This window comes from Babylonia areolata, chromosome 12, assembly GCF_041734735.1.
Source record: "Babylonia areolata isolate BAREFJ2019XMU chromosome 12, ASM4173473v1, whole genome shotgun sequence".
NCBI classification, from domain to species: Eukaryota; Metazoa; Mollusca; class Gastropoda; order Neogastropoda; family Buccinidae; genus Babylonia; species Babylonia areolata.
Window position 1 is genome coordinate 25,740,292 of NC_134887.1, and position 13,075 is coordinate 25,753,366.

A 13,075-nucleotide genomic window follows, 5' to 3' on the forward strand; every position below is an offset into this window, starting at 1 on the left:
TCAGCCACTGTTTTTTGTTTTTCTCTCTCTCTCCCTTTTTCTTTTCGGCCTCATCACACGGTCTTGTCCATCGCTCTACAGCTGCAGACTAGGGGGTGGGGTGGGGATGGGGAGGATAAAAAAGACTGCTGCCCGAGGAGATAAAGTCAGCAGGAAAGGTATGGGTGGCTGGGAGGAAGAGGGGGTTAGGCAGGCAGGATGCACCTGTCGCTTGGCTTTGCTCGCCTGTCAGAGCTCCCTCCCCTAACCCTCTACCCCCCTCCCCCAGCTTCCCCCGCTCTTTCCTCTCCCAGTCTGTCTGTGGGCTTGCTGCTGATGAATCGATCCATGGTCCACGCCTCTCCACTCACAGCCCCACCTGTCCTTGTCTGCTTCTCCTTTGTATTCACCCTCCTCACGGCTTTCCTTTGGGGCGGAGGTGAGGGGTGGGTGGCCGTCTCCCGGCATTTCGGGCCTGATCCCCGTCGGCGTGATGCCGTGGAGTATGGTGCTGGTTCAGGTCCCTGCCTCCATCACACTGGTCCTGCCATTTAACTCTGCTGCCTTCGTGACAGAGGACGGGAGTTGGGGAGTTAGGAGTGTGATTGATTCCTTCTGGACCGTGCATCTTGAGTAACCCGCTGACCCGGCTACATCCATCACCAGACAGTGGGGGAATGAAAGTGAGAGAGGGTAGAAAGGGCGACGGTGCGCAGCCTTGTGACCAGACACCTGTTGAGACTTGAGTTTGAGGTTTTGATAAAGCGTGCATGTTTCTCCTGACACACACACACACACACACACAAAATAACTTTAGTATGGCACGTTGATCGGACCATTCCCTCACTTCTCCTTTACTTTGGTAACTTTCTTCGTGGTCCAGGATGTTCAGTTTGTGCAGGGTGCAGGGTCTATCCGCCCTTAAAGTGTTCGTCTTTCCTGGTCCCTACAGCTCCCTTCGCCTTCAGACTGTAAGGAATTTACATTATGCAAGTAGGAGTGTGTCGCTACGGAAATGAATGATTGAATCGTAAAAGTAACAAATCTAAAAACACAGACACACAGACACACACACACAGACACACACACACACACACACACACACACAGGGTTAACAAATTCAGGACCACTTGAAAACTTGCAGTGTTTTTCTGTGGGGCATGATGAAATGATGCGGTAATGTGACAGTAATTTTTTGGCTGGAACATTGATTTTTAATGCATTTTTCTTGAAAAACTGTTGATGGTGCAGCTGTGCCTGAAAACTGTTTTGTTTTCAGCGGAAGACCATATGTGCAGCTTGCATTCTGTAAATTATCTCTCTCTTGTTTAGTTATTTATTTTTTAATAAATATTTTTTGAGAACATACCTTGATTTTATGAAGTGGTCCTTAGCTTCATGTGAAGAATGTAACGTACACGTCTTTTTATCTGTCCAGTTCCAGCAGCCAGAAAATGAGGAGGGTGGTCCAGGGGAGGTGGTGGTGGGTCAAGGGGTGGAGGGGGTGACAGGAAGGGATCTGGAGGGGGTGGGAGCTGTGGAGTCCGACAAACGGGAGGAGGTCGAAACTGAATGTTTGGTGCTGTGTGGCAGATGTGCAAAGCGCGCACTCTTACTTATTATTATGGTTTGTTTGCCAGCCGGATCTGTACTTCTCCATTGTTCTACCTCCCACACTCCACCCTCTCGCCCATTTCTACCACCCCACATCTTTTTGCACCCCCTTCCCCTACTCCCAGACTATCTCCCCCCCCGCCCCCAGCCACTCCCCCCTCACTCCCCCCAAACACAAGGTGGTTTGTCTTCTTCAATTAATAAAGTGGGGAGGGGAGTGGAGGGACATGGAGCTTTGATGGCAGGGAGGGACCAGGCTGCCCCTTCTATCTCGACATCGACAATTAACTCGTCAGCTCTCCTGGCAACCCCACCAGTCTAGACCTGAGAGGCCCACCGTCTTGTCTTCCCTCACCCCTCATTCAGGAGCGGGGAAGAGGGGAGAGGAGGTGGGTGGAGTGAAAGGGGGTGATGGAGGTGGTGTTGTCGTTAATTGCGGTTTTTAGTTTCTCATTTCCCCCATGTGCCTTGAATAACAATCACCTCTATCCCTGTTTCTGTCTGTCCCTGTCTCACATTGCTCCTTACACTCCCCTTCACTCGCAGTGTGTGTGTGTGTGTGTGTGTGTGTGTGTGTGTGTGAAATATGCACAAACATTTTCTTCTGTAATCGACCGTTTTCAGTTCAGAGTAACAGGCAGGCTGATGAAAAGGCCTGAAAACTTGCACCCGGAATTGATTAGTCACTGTTGTTGACTGCTTTTAAACAACGGAATCATGTAAATATTTTATTATCTATATTATCCTCGTCCAGCGTTTTTGATCCAAAATGGTCAGGTCATTTTTGGGGCAGTGTTAGTGGACATAATGTGCAGGTGTATTTTAATCCGAGAGAGAAGGAGAGAAGTGGTGTTGGGGACACGAGTCATGATCATGACAGCTTTCTCAGCTGCCGAATGTTGTTTTTCCAGTGGAAGTTTTGGGCTGTAAACAGTCTCGTGATAGCTGCGTATGCACGTCTGAAGTGTCAGAAGGCACTTCTCTTTGTTTTAATTGATGTGACGGCAGTCAGCTTTGGGCCCCACCTCCCAGCCAGCCGTGAAGGGTGAAGTCTAGAGGAGAACGGTGAGGGGGGTGGGAGGGGCAAAGAGAGTAAGGGACGTAACCCTTAGGCGGATAATTGATACTTGTGACTCCGGTAGGAGACAATGGATAGGGGAGGAGGAGGTGGGAGCCAGTGGACGATCTATCCATCACTCAACCCTGTAAGACAAGACCCGCGGTGCAATAAAGTGTGATGAGAAAATCCGGGCTGGGAGGCGGGAAGAGGGGAGGGGAGGGGGGGTACAGTGGAAGGTGTTGGGGGAGGGGGGAAACAATGGTCCGCGTTGTGTGTGTGTGTGTGTGTGTGTGTGTTCCCTGTTGTACACAGACCAGCAGTTTAGCCAGCCTCACGTGATGACGGTCAAGGTGACAAACTCCCAGCTTCAGGCCCCATGTTTATACGTCCCACCCGGAGTTTTTTGTATTGTGTGAATTTTGAATATGAAATTGAGGACACACACACACACACACACACACACACACACACACACACACACACACACACACACACACAGCCCTAAGTTCTGATGAGTTATGTTAATGAAGTGTGTTTGACCGTATGAACGATCTGATTGTGGTTTTCGCGTACATGTTAAAAAAAAAACCCCTTAAAAAACCAAAAAAACCCAAGACGTGCGTGCGTGCGTGCGTGTGTGTGTGTGTGTGTGTGTGTGCTTGTGTGTTTGGGAGGGGGCGTGTATATAAAGGATAAGCAGTTAAACCGGTCTTAGTTTGAACAGAATCGTCTGCATAGCTCATGAATGTATTAACTCGCACGTGCATGCATTTACGTACAAAGGTGGTGTTCTTTTACGTTTAAGAGCCTTTACCCTCTTCCACTGACACATTTCACAGAAAAAAAATCTTCCTTGAGTTCGGCTGTAGCCGGACTGAATGCGAGAGGATTAATTTCCTTTCGTCGTTATCGTTGTTGAGTTCGCGCACGCGCGTGTGTGGTTATTATCATCAGTACCATCATCACCACCAGCACCATCACTAACGACATTCACCTTTGTCGGTAACTGTCCGTATGGGGCATTGTGACGGAGGTAGGGTTTTGCTGTGCCGATGGCGAGGGACCCAGCCGCACAGCCGGTCTTTTCGATCCCAAGGTGGAGGAGCGGTGGAGGAGGGATCGTAGCAGCGAGCCGCTGACCGTGCTGAAGCGTCACTGTGGTATTTGATGCATGGCTGAGCTCAGCTCACAGACCACAGTTTCAGCCAGCAACATTGTATGTACATCTATCTCAGTGGCTAGTGCGGGTTGTAGTGGAGGTGAGGTGAGGTTCCCCCCTCCGCCCTCCTTGATGGCATCCCGCGCACTAAGGGAGAGGGAGGCCATGCTGCTTGTTATCTTTTGTCGCTGCTCGCGGTGTGGTTTGTGGGAGACTTTTTGGCAGTGATGATTTTTGTGTGTGTTAGTGTTGCCACATACTTTTTTGTCCATCTCTCTCTGTTGGTGTGTTTGCCTCGCGGCTTATGCGAGAGCGCGCGCGTCCCTCTATATGTTTGTCTCTGTCTTCCTCCCCATGCTCTCCGTCCGTCTCTCTCTCTCTCTGTCTGTTTCTTGCGCTTGTGAATGTGTCTTGTACGAGCGCGCGTGTGTATGTGTGTGAACCCTCCTCGCCGCCACCCCCAACTCCCCACTCCCTATTCCTTCCCTCATTTCCCTGTCTCTCGCGTGCTCGTTCTCTCTCTCTCTCTCTCTCTCTCTCTCTCTCTCTACACACACACACACACACACACACACACAGTCATCTCTCCCGACCCTCCCCCATCCTCATCCCTATTTTGTGCCTCGCCCCGCCGCTACCACTCCCAACGACCTCTCCCTCACCACACCCACCACCCACCCCGACCTCAGTTCCAGCCTCCACCCCAACCCCCTACAGTCCCACTTTCCCACACGGAAGAATTTAATGAGGGCCTGCTAGCGGAATGCAAGCATCCATACTTACCTACGTGTATGAAAACCTATATTGTATCCGTTCTTGGCGACGAGTGATCGATCCCTGTTGATATAACGGGAGAGAGGAAGAGAAAGGAGAGGAGGGGCAAATGAAAAATCAGTATGTGTGCTGCAGTGAGTGAGTGACTTGATACACACAGCAAGGGAGTGGTCGGTTTGTTGCCTGCTGGGGACGTCTTTTGTCACAGGCCTTCTCACTTCCTCTTGTTGGGATTCATTTATACATATACAGTTTTTAAAAATTAGTCTGTTTTTGTTGTTGTTATTGTTTGTAGCAATTTTTATTTTAGTTTCAGTTCTTCCATTTGCGCGCCTCTCTCCCTCTCTCTCCCTCCATCCCTCCCTCCCTTCTCTCTCTCTGTGTGCGTGCGTGTGCGCGCGTGCCCCTGTGTGTGTGTGTGTGTGTGTGTGTGTGTGTGTGTGTGTGTGTGTGTGTGTGTTTCGAGTCTTTGACATTTGATATTTAAAAAATCTGTTTTTCCATATTGATTTCTCTCTCTCATATTTTGGTGTTTTTTGTGGTTGGTTTTGTTTGCATTAGTTTGTTTGTTTGTTTCATTGTCTTGTTCAGTTTAATTCGATGTACTTACTTGTATTGAGAAGCTGATATATCAAGATTGGAGGAAAAGGTGAGGTGAAGGTGGTGCACGTGCACTGGTGGGACGAGGCGTGTGAGCGACAGAGGAGTGGGGCTGTGCAGGCAGGGGAGTGAAGCAGTCTGTCTGATCACAGGTCCTCCGCACCGTCACCTATCTCAACATTGTGCGAGGTTAAAACAGATCTTTATTTCCAAACACTGCACTGACAGTGTACATACATTAACACTAAGCTTCATACTCCATAACAGTTGTAAATGGGATGAACATGTTAAAAGTATTATTAATGCTGTAACTATGTTGAAGACGTATAAGTGCAAGCCTAAACAAAGCATAAGAAATCATGTACAAATCATTCACATTACAACACTTTGACTTTGCCTATATTGTATGGCATAATTGTACAGATGCACAATCAGTTCTCTGGAAATGTACAGCTTGAAGCGTTAAGAACCAATGCATAATAAAATTGGAGCTGTTTGGGGGACAAGTCACCCAGCATTATTCCAAGACTCAGGGCTCTGTATACTTAATGAAAGAAGAACCAGACAGTATTTTAAACTGATTTATGGTCAGTGTCCTGATTGCCTTGTAGATCTTGTTCCCGGTCATGTTTACACAGTAACCGATACCATTGGTCACAGGTTGTTGGTACTGCACTGAACTCTATCGGAAATCATTCAAACCTTCTACATATCTCATGAATTCTTTATTTGATTATGTGAAAACGAGCAAGTCTTTTAGCCACCTTAAACAATACACGTGTGCTAACGCAACTTAGTGCCAAGCAACAATTGCCTTGGTAAACGGAAAGAACAAATCACTCACCGTCGACTTCGTCTCGGGAAAGTGTCTGAGTGATGATAATTATGTTCAACCGCCATTTAGTAAATGACCCACTTTGTGTTTGTGGCACAGGAAGAGAAACTGCTGAACATTATTTATCATTTTGTCATCACGCAATGTCGCTCGGGCAGGTGTAATCTTAACTTTATCTCCGAACTACATCCACTTACAAACTCCGTTGATTGGAAATCTTGATCTCCAAAATGATAAAGCGTACTCATATTTTAAACTCTTCATCAATTCATTTCTGATTCAAATTGATCATAACTTTTAAAATATTTGTGAAGAACGGGTACAACTTGATTGTGTTTGATAAATCTGTGTTGGATGTCCTAATCATATAATGTCCTTGTCCAAATGTGCTAAGTTCGATGGACTGGCTAATATTTGTTGAGTCAGTATCCCCCCCCCCCCCATCCCCCCTCTTTTTCACCCTCCTATCTTTTTTCCCCCCAAATCTTATTTCTTCTTTCTTTGTTCGTTTCCTTTTTTGTGTTTATCTTTCATCATGCGATAATTTAATTTCGTGTTTATATTGGTGGTAGTATTATCTGACTTAATGTTTTAATCGTTTGTTGTTTGTGAAATAAGTTATTTGATATGAATTCTATGGTTAATCAGCCGTCATATTAGAATTGTCGTGCAACATGTGAGCACTGTATAAGCTGTGCTCTTTTGTCTTTGCTTGCAGTAGTAAATCATGCGTACTGTTGAACAATTAGAGATTATTTAAACCAACAGTGCACTTCGTGTGACAAAAACCTTGCCGTTTTTCAGTCGTGTCTACCCAGCTTCCTTCCTTTCTTTTTTTTTTTTTTTTTTTTTTTTTTTTTTTTTTTTTTTTTTGTCGTTATCGTTAATGTTGTTATTGTTATTGTTGTCACAAGGACAGATTGGAAGACTGGGCGATGCCTAAAATCTTTATCCTTGAGTAATAAAGTTTTTGAATCTTGAATCTTGAATCTTTCCTGTCTGTCCTTATTTTTACAGGTTTGTCTGTTGATGTCTTGATTTCTTGCAGTCTCACACACAGTGTCGCAGTTATTATTTCGATCTTGGGGAGGTGGAGGTGGGGGTGGGGGTGTGGTGCGTGCTTGCGTGCGTGTGCGCGCGCGCCACGTGCGTTGCTTGGTGGTTTGTATTGTACTGGAAGAGTTCGGGGAAGGGAGGAAAAGGCCTGTATCTATCATCCACCAGAACTGCCTACATCCATGTTGAAGAACCCACGACACCCCAGGCAGAGACGCTGCACATAGATGTGCTTTAACGCCGGCGTGGTGCAGGACGATGGGAACACACTGTGACCGTGGCGAGGCACAGTTCGATGTTCACTTGCTGATGTCATCAAATGTCTGTGGTGTGACACCAGTAATTAAAGGTCCTATGGCTTGTGTATACTGAATCATCACCCATGTCCTACCAAAGACCGCATCCCCTACCCCTTCCCCGCCCGCATGTCATCAGCCGGCCACCCACCACCCTACTCTTCCCTTCCTGCCCTTTCTCAGGAAAGAGCAGTTCGACATTCACAGGCTGCAAACTGAGGTAGAGAATTAATTTCTTCTGTGGACTGTGCGCTCATTACTGCACCCCCATTGCCCCCATTGTGGCGGGAACACCCGCCCCGATCACCACACGTACACACACACAGGGGGAAAAGGGCGACATGGCAGATGGCCAGTATTGAAAGCTGGTGGCTGATAGCAGTTTACTTTTATTGATCACCGTGTCATAACAGCCAGGGAGAGGTGGAGGAGGGAGGAGGTGGGAAAGTGTGTGTGTGTGTGTGTGTGTGTGTGTGGTGGGGGAGGGTATGGGCGGGTGGATGTGGCGGGGGGTGGGGGGCAGGGGTCCGTTGGGTGAGAGGATCAGAGATGTATCGCTTTACATGCTGGTAACACATGTTGCACGTTTGTTCACCAGGCTGGAGGGTGTGTGTGTGTGTGTGTGTGTGTGTGTGTGTGGTGTACGGATCTTGAAAAATAAAATCAACAACAGCAACAATGAAACCGAGCAGTGTTATGTTCCATACGAAAACTGGAGACACTATCGCACCTGTAGAGGCTGTACTGACCAAATGTTTCAACACAACGGTACAATACTAATTACTACCCAGTATGTTGATCCACTTTGTTCGGGATGTTTTATCCGCCATGGCCCCCGCCCCCGCCCCCCTTGCCCCCGTCCCACCCCTCCCGCCTTTTCCCTCCCCTTTTCTTGAAAGTTTCAATTTTTCTTTCATACAGTGACACTAAGAAAATTGTTGATTTTTTTTTTTTCAGTGGATTTCGTGATGATCACAGTTTGGTAACAGTGCCCACAACTGAGACCATGTTGCACACAATTTAGTTGTCAGTGCACACATTACACAGTGACAAATACATACAGATATATGTGCGCGCGCGTGCGAACACACTCAAACACACACTGATGCATAGACACATGTGCACACACATGCATGTATGCATACACAATGCATGCATGCACTCCATTCATCGGACAACAGTTGGGGGTAAAACAAAGAGCCTCCAAAACAACGAAAAATAACAGTGAAAGAGAACGGAGAGAACCGAAATGTGCGACGAGCTGTTTCCAGCACATAAAATATTCCCAACCAAAAATACAGCATTTGATTAGTTAGTGATTCCAGCTGGCATGGCGTATACACCCCCCACCCTTTCTCACCCCCACACAACACACACATACACACACGTGCGCGCGCGCGCGCGCATAAACGCACCAACGCACAGCTGTATGACCTTTGTGCAATCGATGATGAAAGAGAGAGAGAGAGAGGATGTACACAGTTACCGTCGAACGAGCCCAGCGATCCATATTTACCGTGGAGTTATCTGGTTGTTACAGTATGATTGGAACGGCTGGCTGGCAGACTGAAGGCAGAGAGTGCTGACACGGCCGGCGGGGGGTGGGTGGAGGGCGTTGTTTTCAGGCTGTGGAGGCTTTGACAAGGAAATAATTGTCCTTTTTCGGTGATCTCAAGTGGATGGTTGTGGATCTACGTTCTTTGCGATGACTTCTGTCTGTCTGTCTGTCTCCCCCCCCCCCCATCCCCCCACCCCCACCTCTGTCTGTCCGTCTGTTTTTCTCTCTGTCTCCAACCTCTCTCCTCTGACTCTCAGTCTCGTTTCCACCCTTTCTCAAGTTTTTATATTCATTTATTATTTTTATATATATATATATTTTTTTAATTAATGTGGAATGAAGGGGAAAGAGTTGGCGTATAAATTGTCACTTCTTGTATGTGTAGCTGCTTTGTCCACGACGATGCAAATGTGAAGCAACTGTTCGTTTTTATTGTGACAGTTACACGACTGATGGCATGTACTGTGTCTTTGATAACGCAGTTTTCTTGTGTCTGAGCACATTTCTGTGTATTTGTCGCCCCCCCCCCCCCTCTGTCTCTCTACCCCGCGCTATTTTTTCTTCTCCATCTCCATCACTCTTTACCAATCACTCCTCATTCACCCTCCCCCGATCACCACTCCTCCCCTCCCCCCACCCGGGCACCTCGTTCCCCCCCCCCCCTCCGACCCCTCCCTCTTTCCACCCGCATCTCATTTATCGTCCATTCATTGACTGGAGAGACAGCACGTGGTGTCGGGGTAGGGAAACATTTTTTGGTGTGACAGTGTTGACAGTGGTGCCGTGTTGGTGTGTTGCAGAAGTGACCATCAAGCAGCTCAAGGAAAAGCTTCGTGACTATGAGGACAGGCTGGAAACCACTGCTGAGGTCAGTCCCTGCTTTCTGCCTTTCTTCCGTCTTCACACTGTACACACACTTCAAACTGCACACACACACACACACACACACACACACACACACACACACACACACACACACACACACACACACACACTGGCACACAGTCATTCTGTGGCATATATGCATGCACACAGGTATGTGCACACACACTTCGACACACACATGCATGCACCCAAACGCTTTGCTGCACATGCTTGAGCACACGTTCACACACATGCTTCCAAACGCTTCCACTAAAGCATGGCTTTGCACCCATACACCCAGGAAGAATTGACGTCTGTACACATCTGTCTCTGTCTCTCTGTCTGTCTGTCTCACTGTGTGCCTGTGTTTGTGCAGTTAAAGTATGAAATATATATGTTATCCCAGAAACAAGCCAGTTCATTGTTGCAGATGTTCATGTCAAACAGCATAACATTACATTCTAAAATGCAGGGGGATGGGGTGATTAGGTCAAAAGCACAAATTCCAAGTAGTCCGTTCCATGTCATTCAAATTGTGTAGTTCTGCATTTTGTATTTCCTCCTGCATGACACAGAAAAAGTGAGAAAATAGCATCTCCATGTTGAAACCATAAAACAAAATGAACTGAAGATAACAGCTGATGTGTGTGAGGGGTGGGGTGGAGGGGAGAGAATTGTTTGTGAAAAAGTAAAACATGCTTGCTACATTGTTTGCAGTATACAATCAGATTGTTTTGAAGAACTGATTACAGTGTTATTTTTAATTGGATTTCAAACATTCCAATTTTCTGCCTTCCTGGCTGAACCATAAATGATTTCTGCCATTTTGATTCATAGGTTTGTGTTGTTTTCCATTTTCCTTCAACTTCTAATAAATCAAACAACTTGAAAGAATCAACACAGCAGTTTCTTGAATGTAACACGACACATCCATGGAATTATTTGCTTTTCTTAGATCATGAAGTGGTGTTTGAATGAAGCACTGGCACATGGCAGTGGGCTTGGAGTTATTTTGCATGCTGTTTGTGTTGTTTTTGGCTGCAGTGTAAATACACAAGTGGAGGAGGGAGGGGGCTGTGCAGGATAGATGGCAGATTGATTGAAGTTCTGGTGTTGCTCCTCCCGCGCCTGTTGCCCTTTTTATCACCTGCTAGTTTATTTGAAAATGGGAACATTGAGAAAGATGGGTGTGGGGAAGGAGCGAGTAAGAGGGAAGGGGAGAAGAAAAGAGTGCTCACTCCGGGCGTCATTTTCTTGCCATTAATGTCTTTCATGCTGAATGTGTTCATTACCTGGGTCTGTAATCGTTGTGAAAAGCATCAAATTATTGTGTTGCATATTGACTAAATATTTTTATTGTGGGAAGTCTTGTATCTTTTCACTCCTGTCACTGTGAGAATAAGGTCACAGTCCTAACCCCTTTAAATGATCTCAAAGAATTGTCTGGCTTTGTAAATGTTTCCAGCATTTTAGCTTGAGTGTGTGTGCATGATTGTGCGAATGAGTGTGTGTAAGATTGTGTGAATGGGTGTGTGTATGGATTGTGTGAATGGGTGTGTGTATGGATTGTGTGAATGGGTGTGTGTATGATTGTATGAATGGGTGTGTGCATGATTGTGTGAATGGGTGTGTGCATGATTGTGTGAATGGGTGTGTGTATGGATTGTGTGAATGGGTGTGTGTATGATTGTATGAATGGGTGTGTGCATGATTGTGTGAATGGGTGTGTGTATAGATTGTGTGAATGGGTGTGTGTATGAATTGTGTGAATGGGTGTGTGTATGGATTGTGTGAATGGGTGTGTGCATGATTGTGTGAATGGGTGTGTGCATGATTGTGTGAATGGGTGTGTGTATGAATTGTGTGAATGGGTGTGTGTATGGATTGTGTGAATGGGTGTGTGTATGGATTGTGTGAATGGGTGTGTGCATGATTGTGTGAATGGGTGTGTGCATGAATGGGTGTGTGCATGAATGGGTCACCCACAGTGCGTCAGTGAACAGACACATGTGAACAAAAGACAGACATGAGGACTTCAGTAATCACTGTAAAACAATAGGACAATGAGTTCTGAATGAAACCTCTTGCAAAGTCTGTTCCATTAATTCCTGCCAACAGTCAGCTTCACCTCAGAGGTCTCCCCCGCCCCTCCCCCCAAGCTTTAAGTGAGAATTGAAATGTTACGTGAAAGGTATTGTTTGATTTCCAAGAATATAGGAGTTGAATGAAAAGTAATAAATTGTGATTGTGAGAAATCTTACTTGTCCTGAATGATCTGACAGACATATAGTGCAGCTGGTTGACATGTTACCAGTTCTCAGCCATCTTACTTTGGATGTTCAGTCAGATTTCTGGGTTTCCCTGCAGCTTTAGGTTCCGTAATCTTTCTACACATTGTGCATTAATACATGTCCAGTGTAAATGCTGGTCTCCTGTTGCCCTTTTCTTCCCCAAGGGTTGTTGTCATGATCTGTTTGAGTTCCTGTCATGTAATTCATTTTGTCTTTGGCATGATGGTAAACATATCTTTTTTTCTAAAGTACATTGTCAAATTGAACATCAAGTCCTGTGTTCGAATTTTCAACTGTTAAGACCAAAGTTGAATGAAAAATCTGATTTGTTCAGTGTGATTGAGTGTCTCAAGTGCGACCAAGTGCATTGTCAAATATTGAATGCATTGTTAACTGTCAAGTGTGTGAGATGGCACCAAGTGGCTGTCAAAATTCAATCTTCAGACATAGATAAGGTGCTTAAAGCTGATTGGTCGGTCATTGTTAGCTAGCTTGGCCTCTGTCAGACTGTGGTTTTAAAAAGTTGTGTTTTATCAGCTAGAAATAGTAATATGACTTGGATATTCTGGCTTCAATTTCAGTTTTGTTTTGCTTCAGCCATTGTCACTGTCCAGGGTATAAATGTGAAGACTTCAAGGGTGCAAGATATTTGGAGAATGTTTTAAGTCCATCATAAAAAAAATGGCATTGAGCTGACTGTCAGTATAAAAAATGTTGAAGTGAGTGGTTTCTTGCCTGGATGGATCAGCTGTGATCTGACTGATACAGTGATTGGCCTGTTGGTGGACTTTGAACATGAGTGACAAACTACAATACATCTGTGGTATTGGTTTACATTCACAGCCATTTTTGTTATTGTTTTTGATGAAGATGCACCATTGCAGATGTGTTTGATTTTTATCTTTGTGCAGAACTGAAAAGCAATTACAGTAGTTTTGGGACATAACACAACCAAAATACAGCACGGCAGTATTGTTGGACAATCAACA

At 45.8% G+C, this 13,075-nt stretch overlaps 1 protein-coding gene across 1 annotated transcript in view; it reads left to right on the forward strand.

The window, feature by feature from the left end:
- Window positions 1-13,075, forward strand: part of LOC143288476 (homeobox protein cut-like 1) — a 226,721-nt gene that overhangs the window by 124,736 nt on the left and 88,910 nt on the right. Inside the window, exon 5 of the mRNA XM_076597003.1 lies at window positions 9,732-9,799. Coding sequence (XP_076453118.1) covers window positions 9,732-9,799 — 68 coding nt within the window. The remainder of the gene's footprint in view (window positions 1-9,731; window positions 9,800-13,075) is intronic.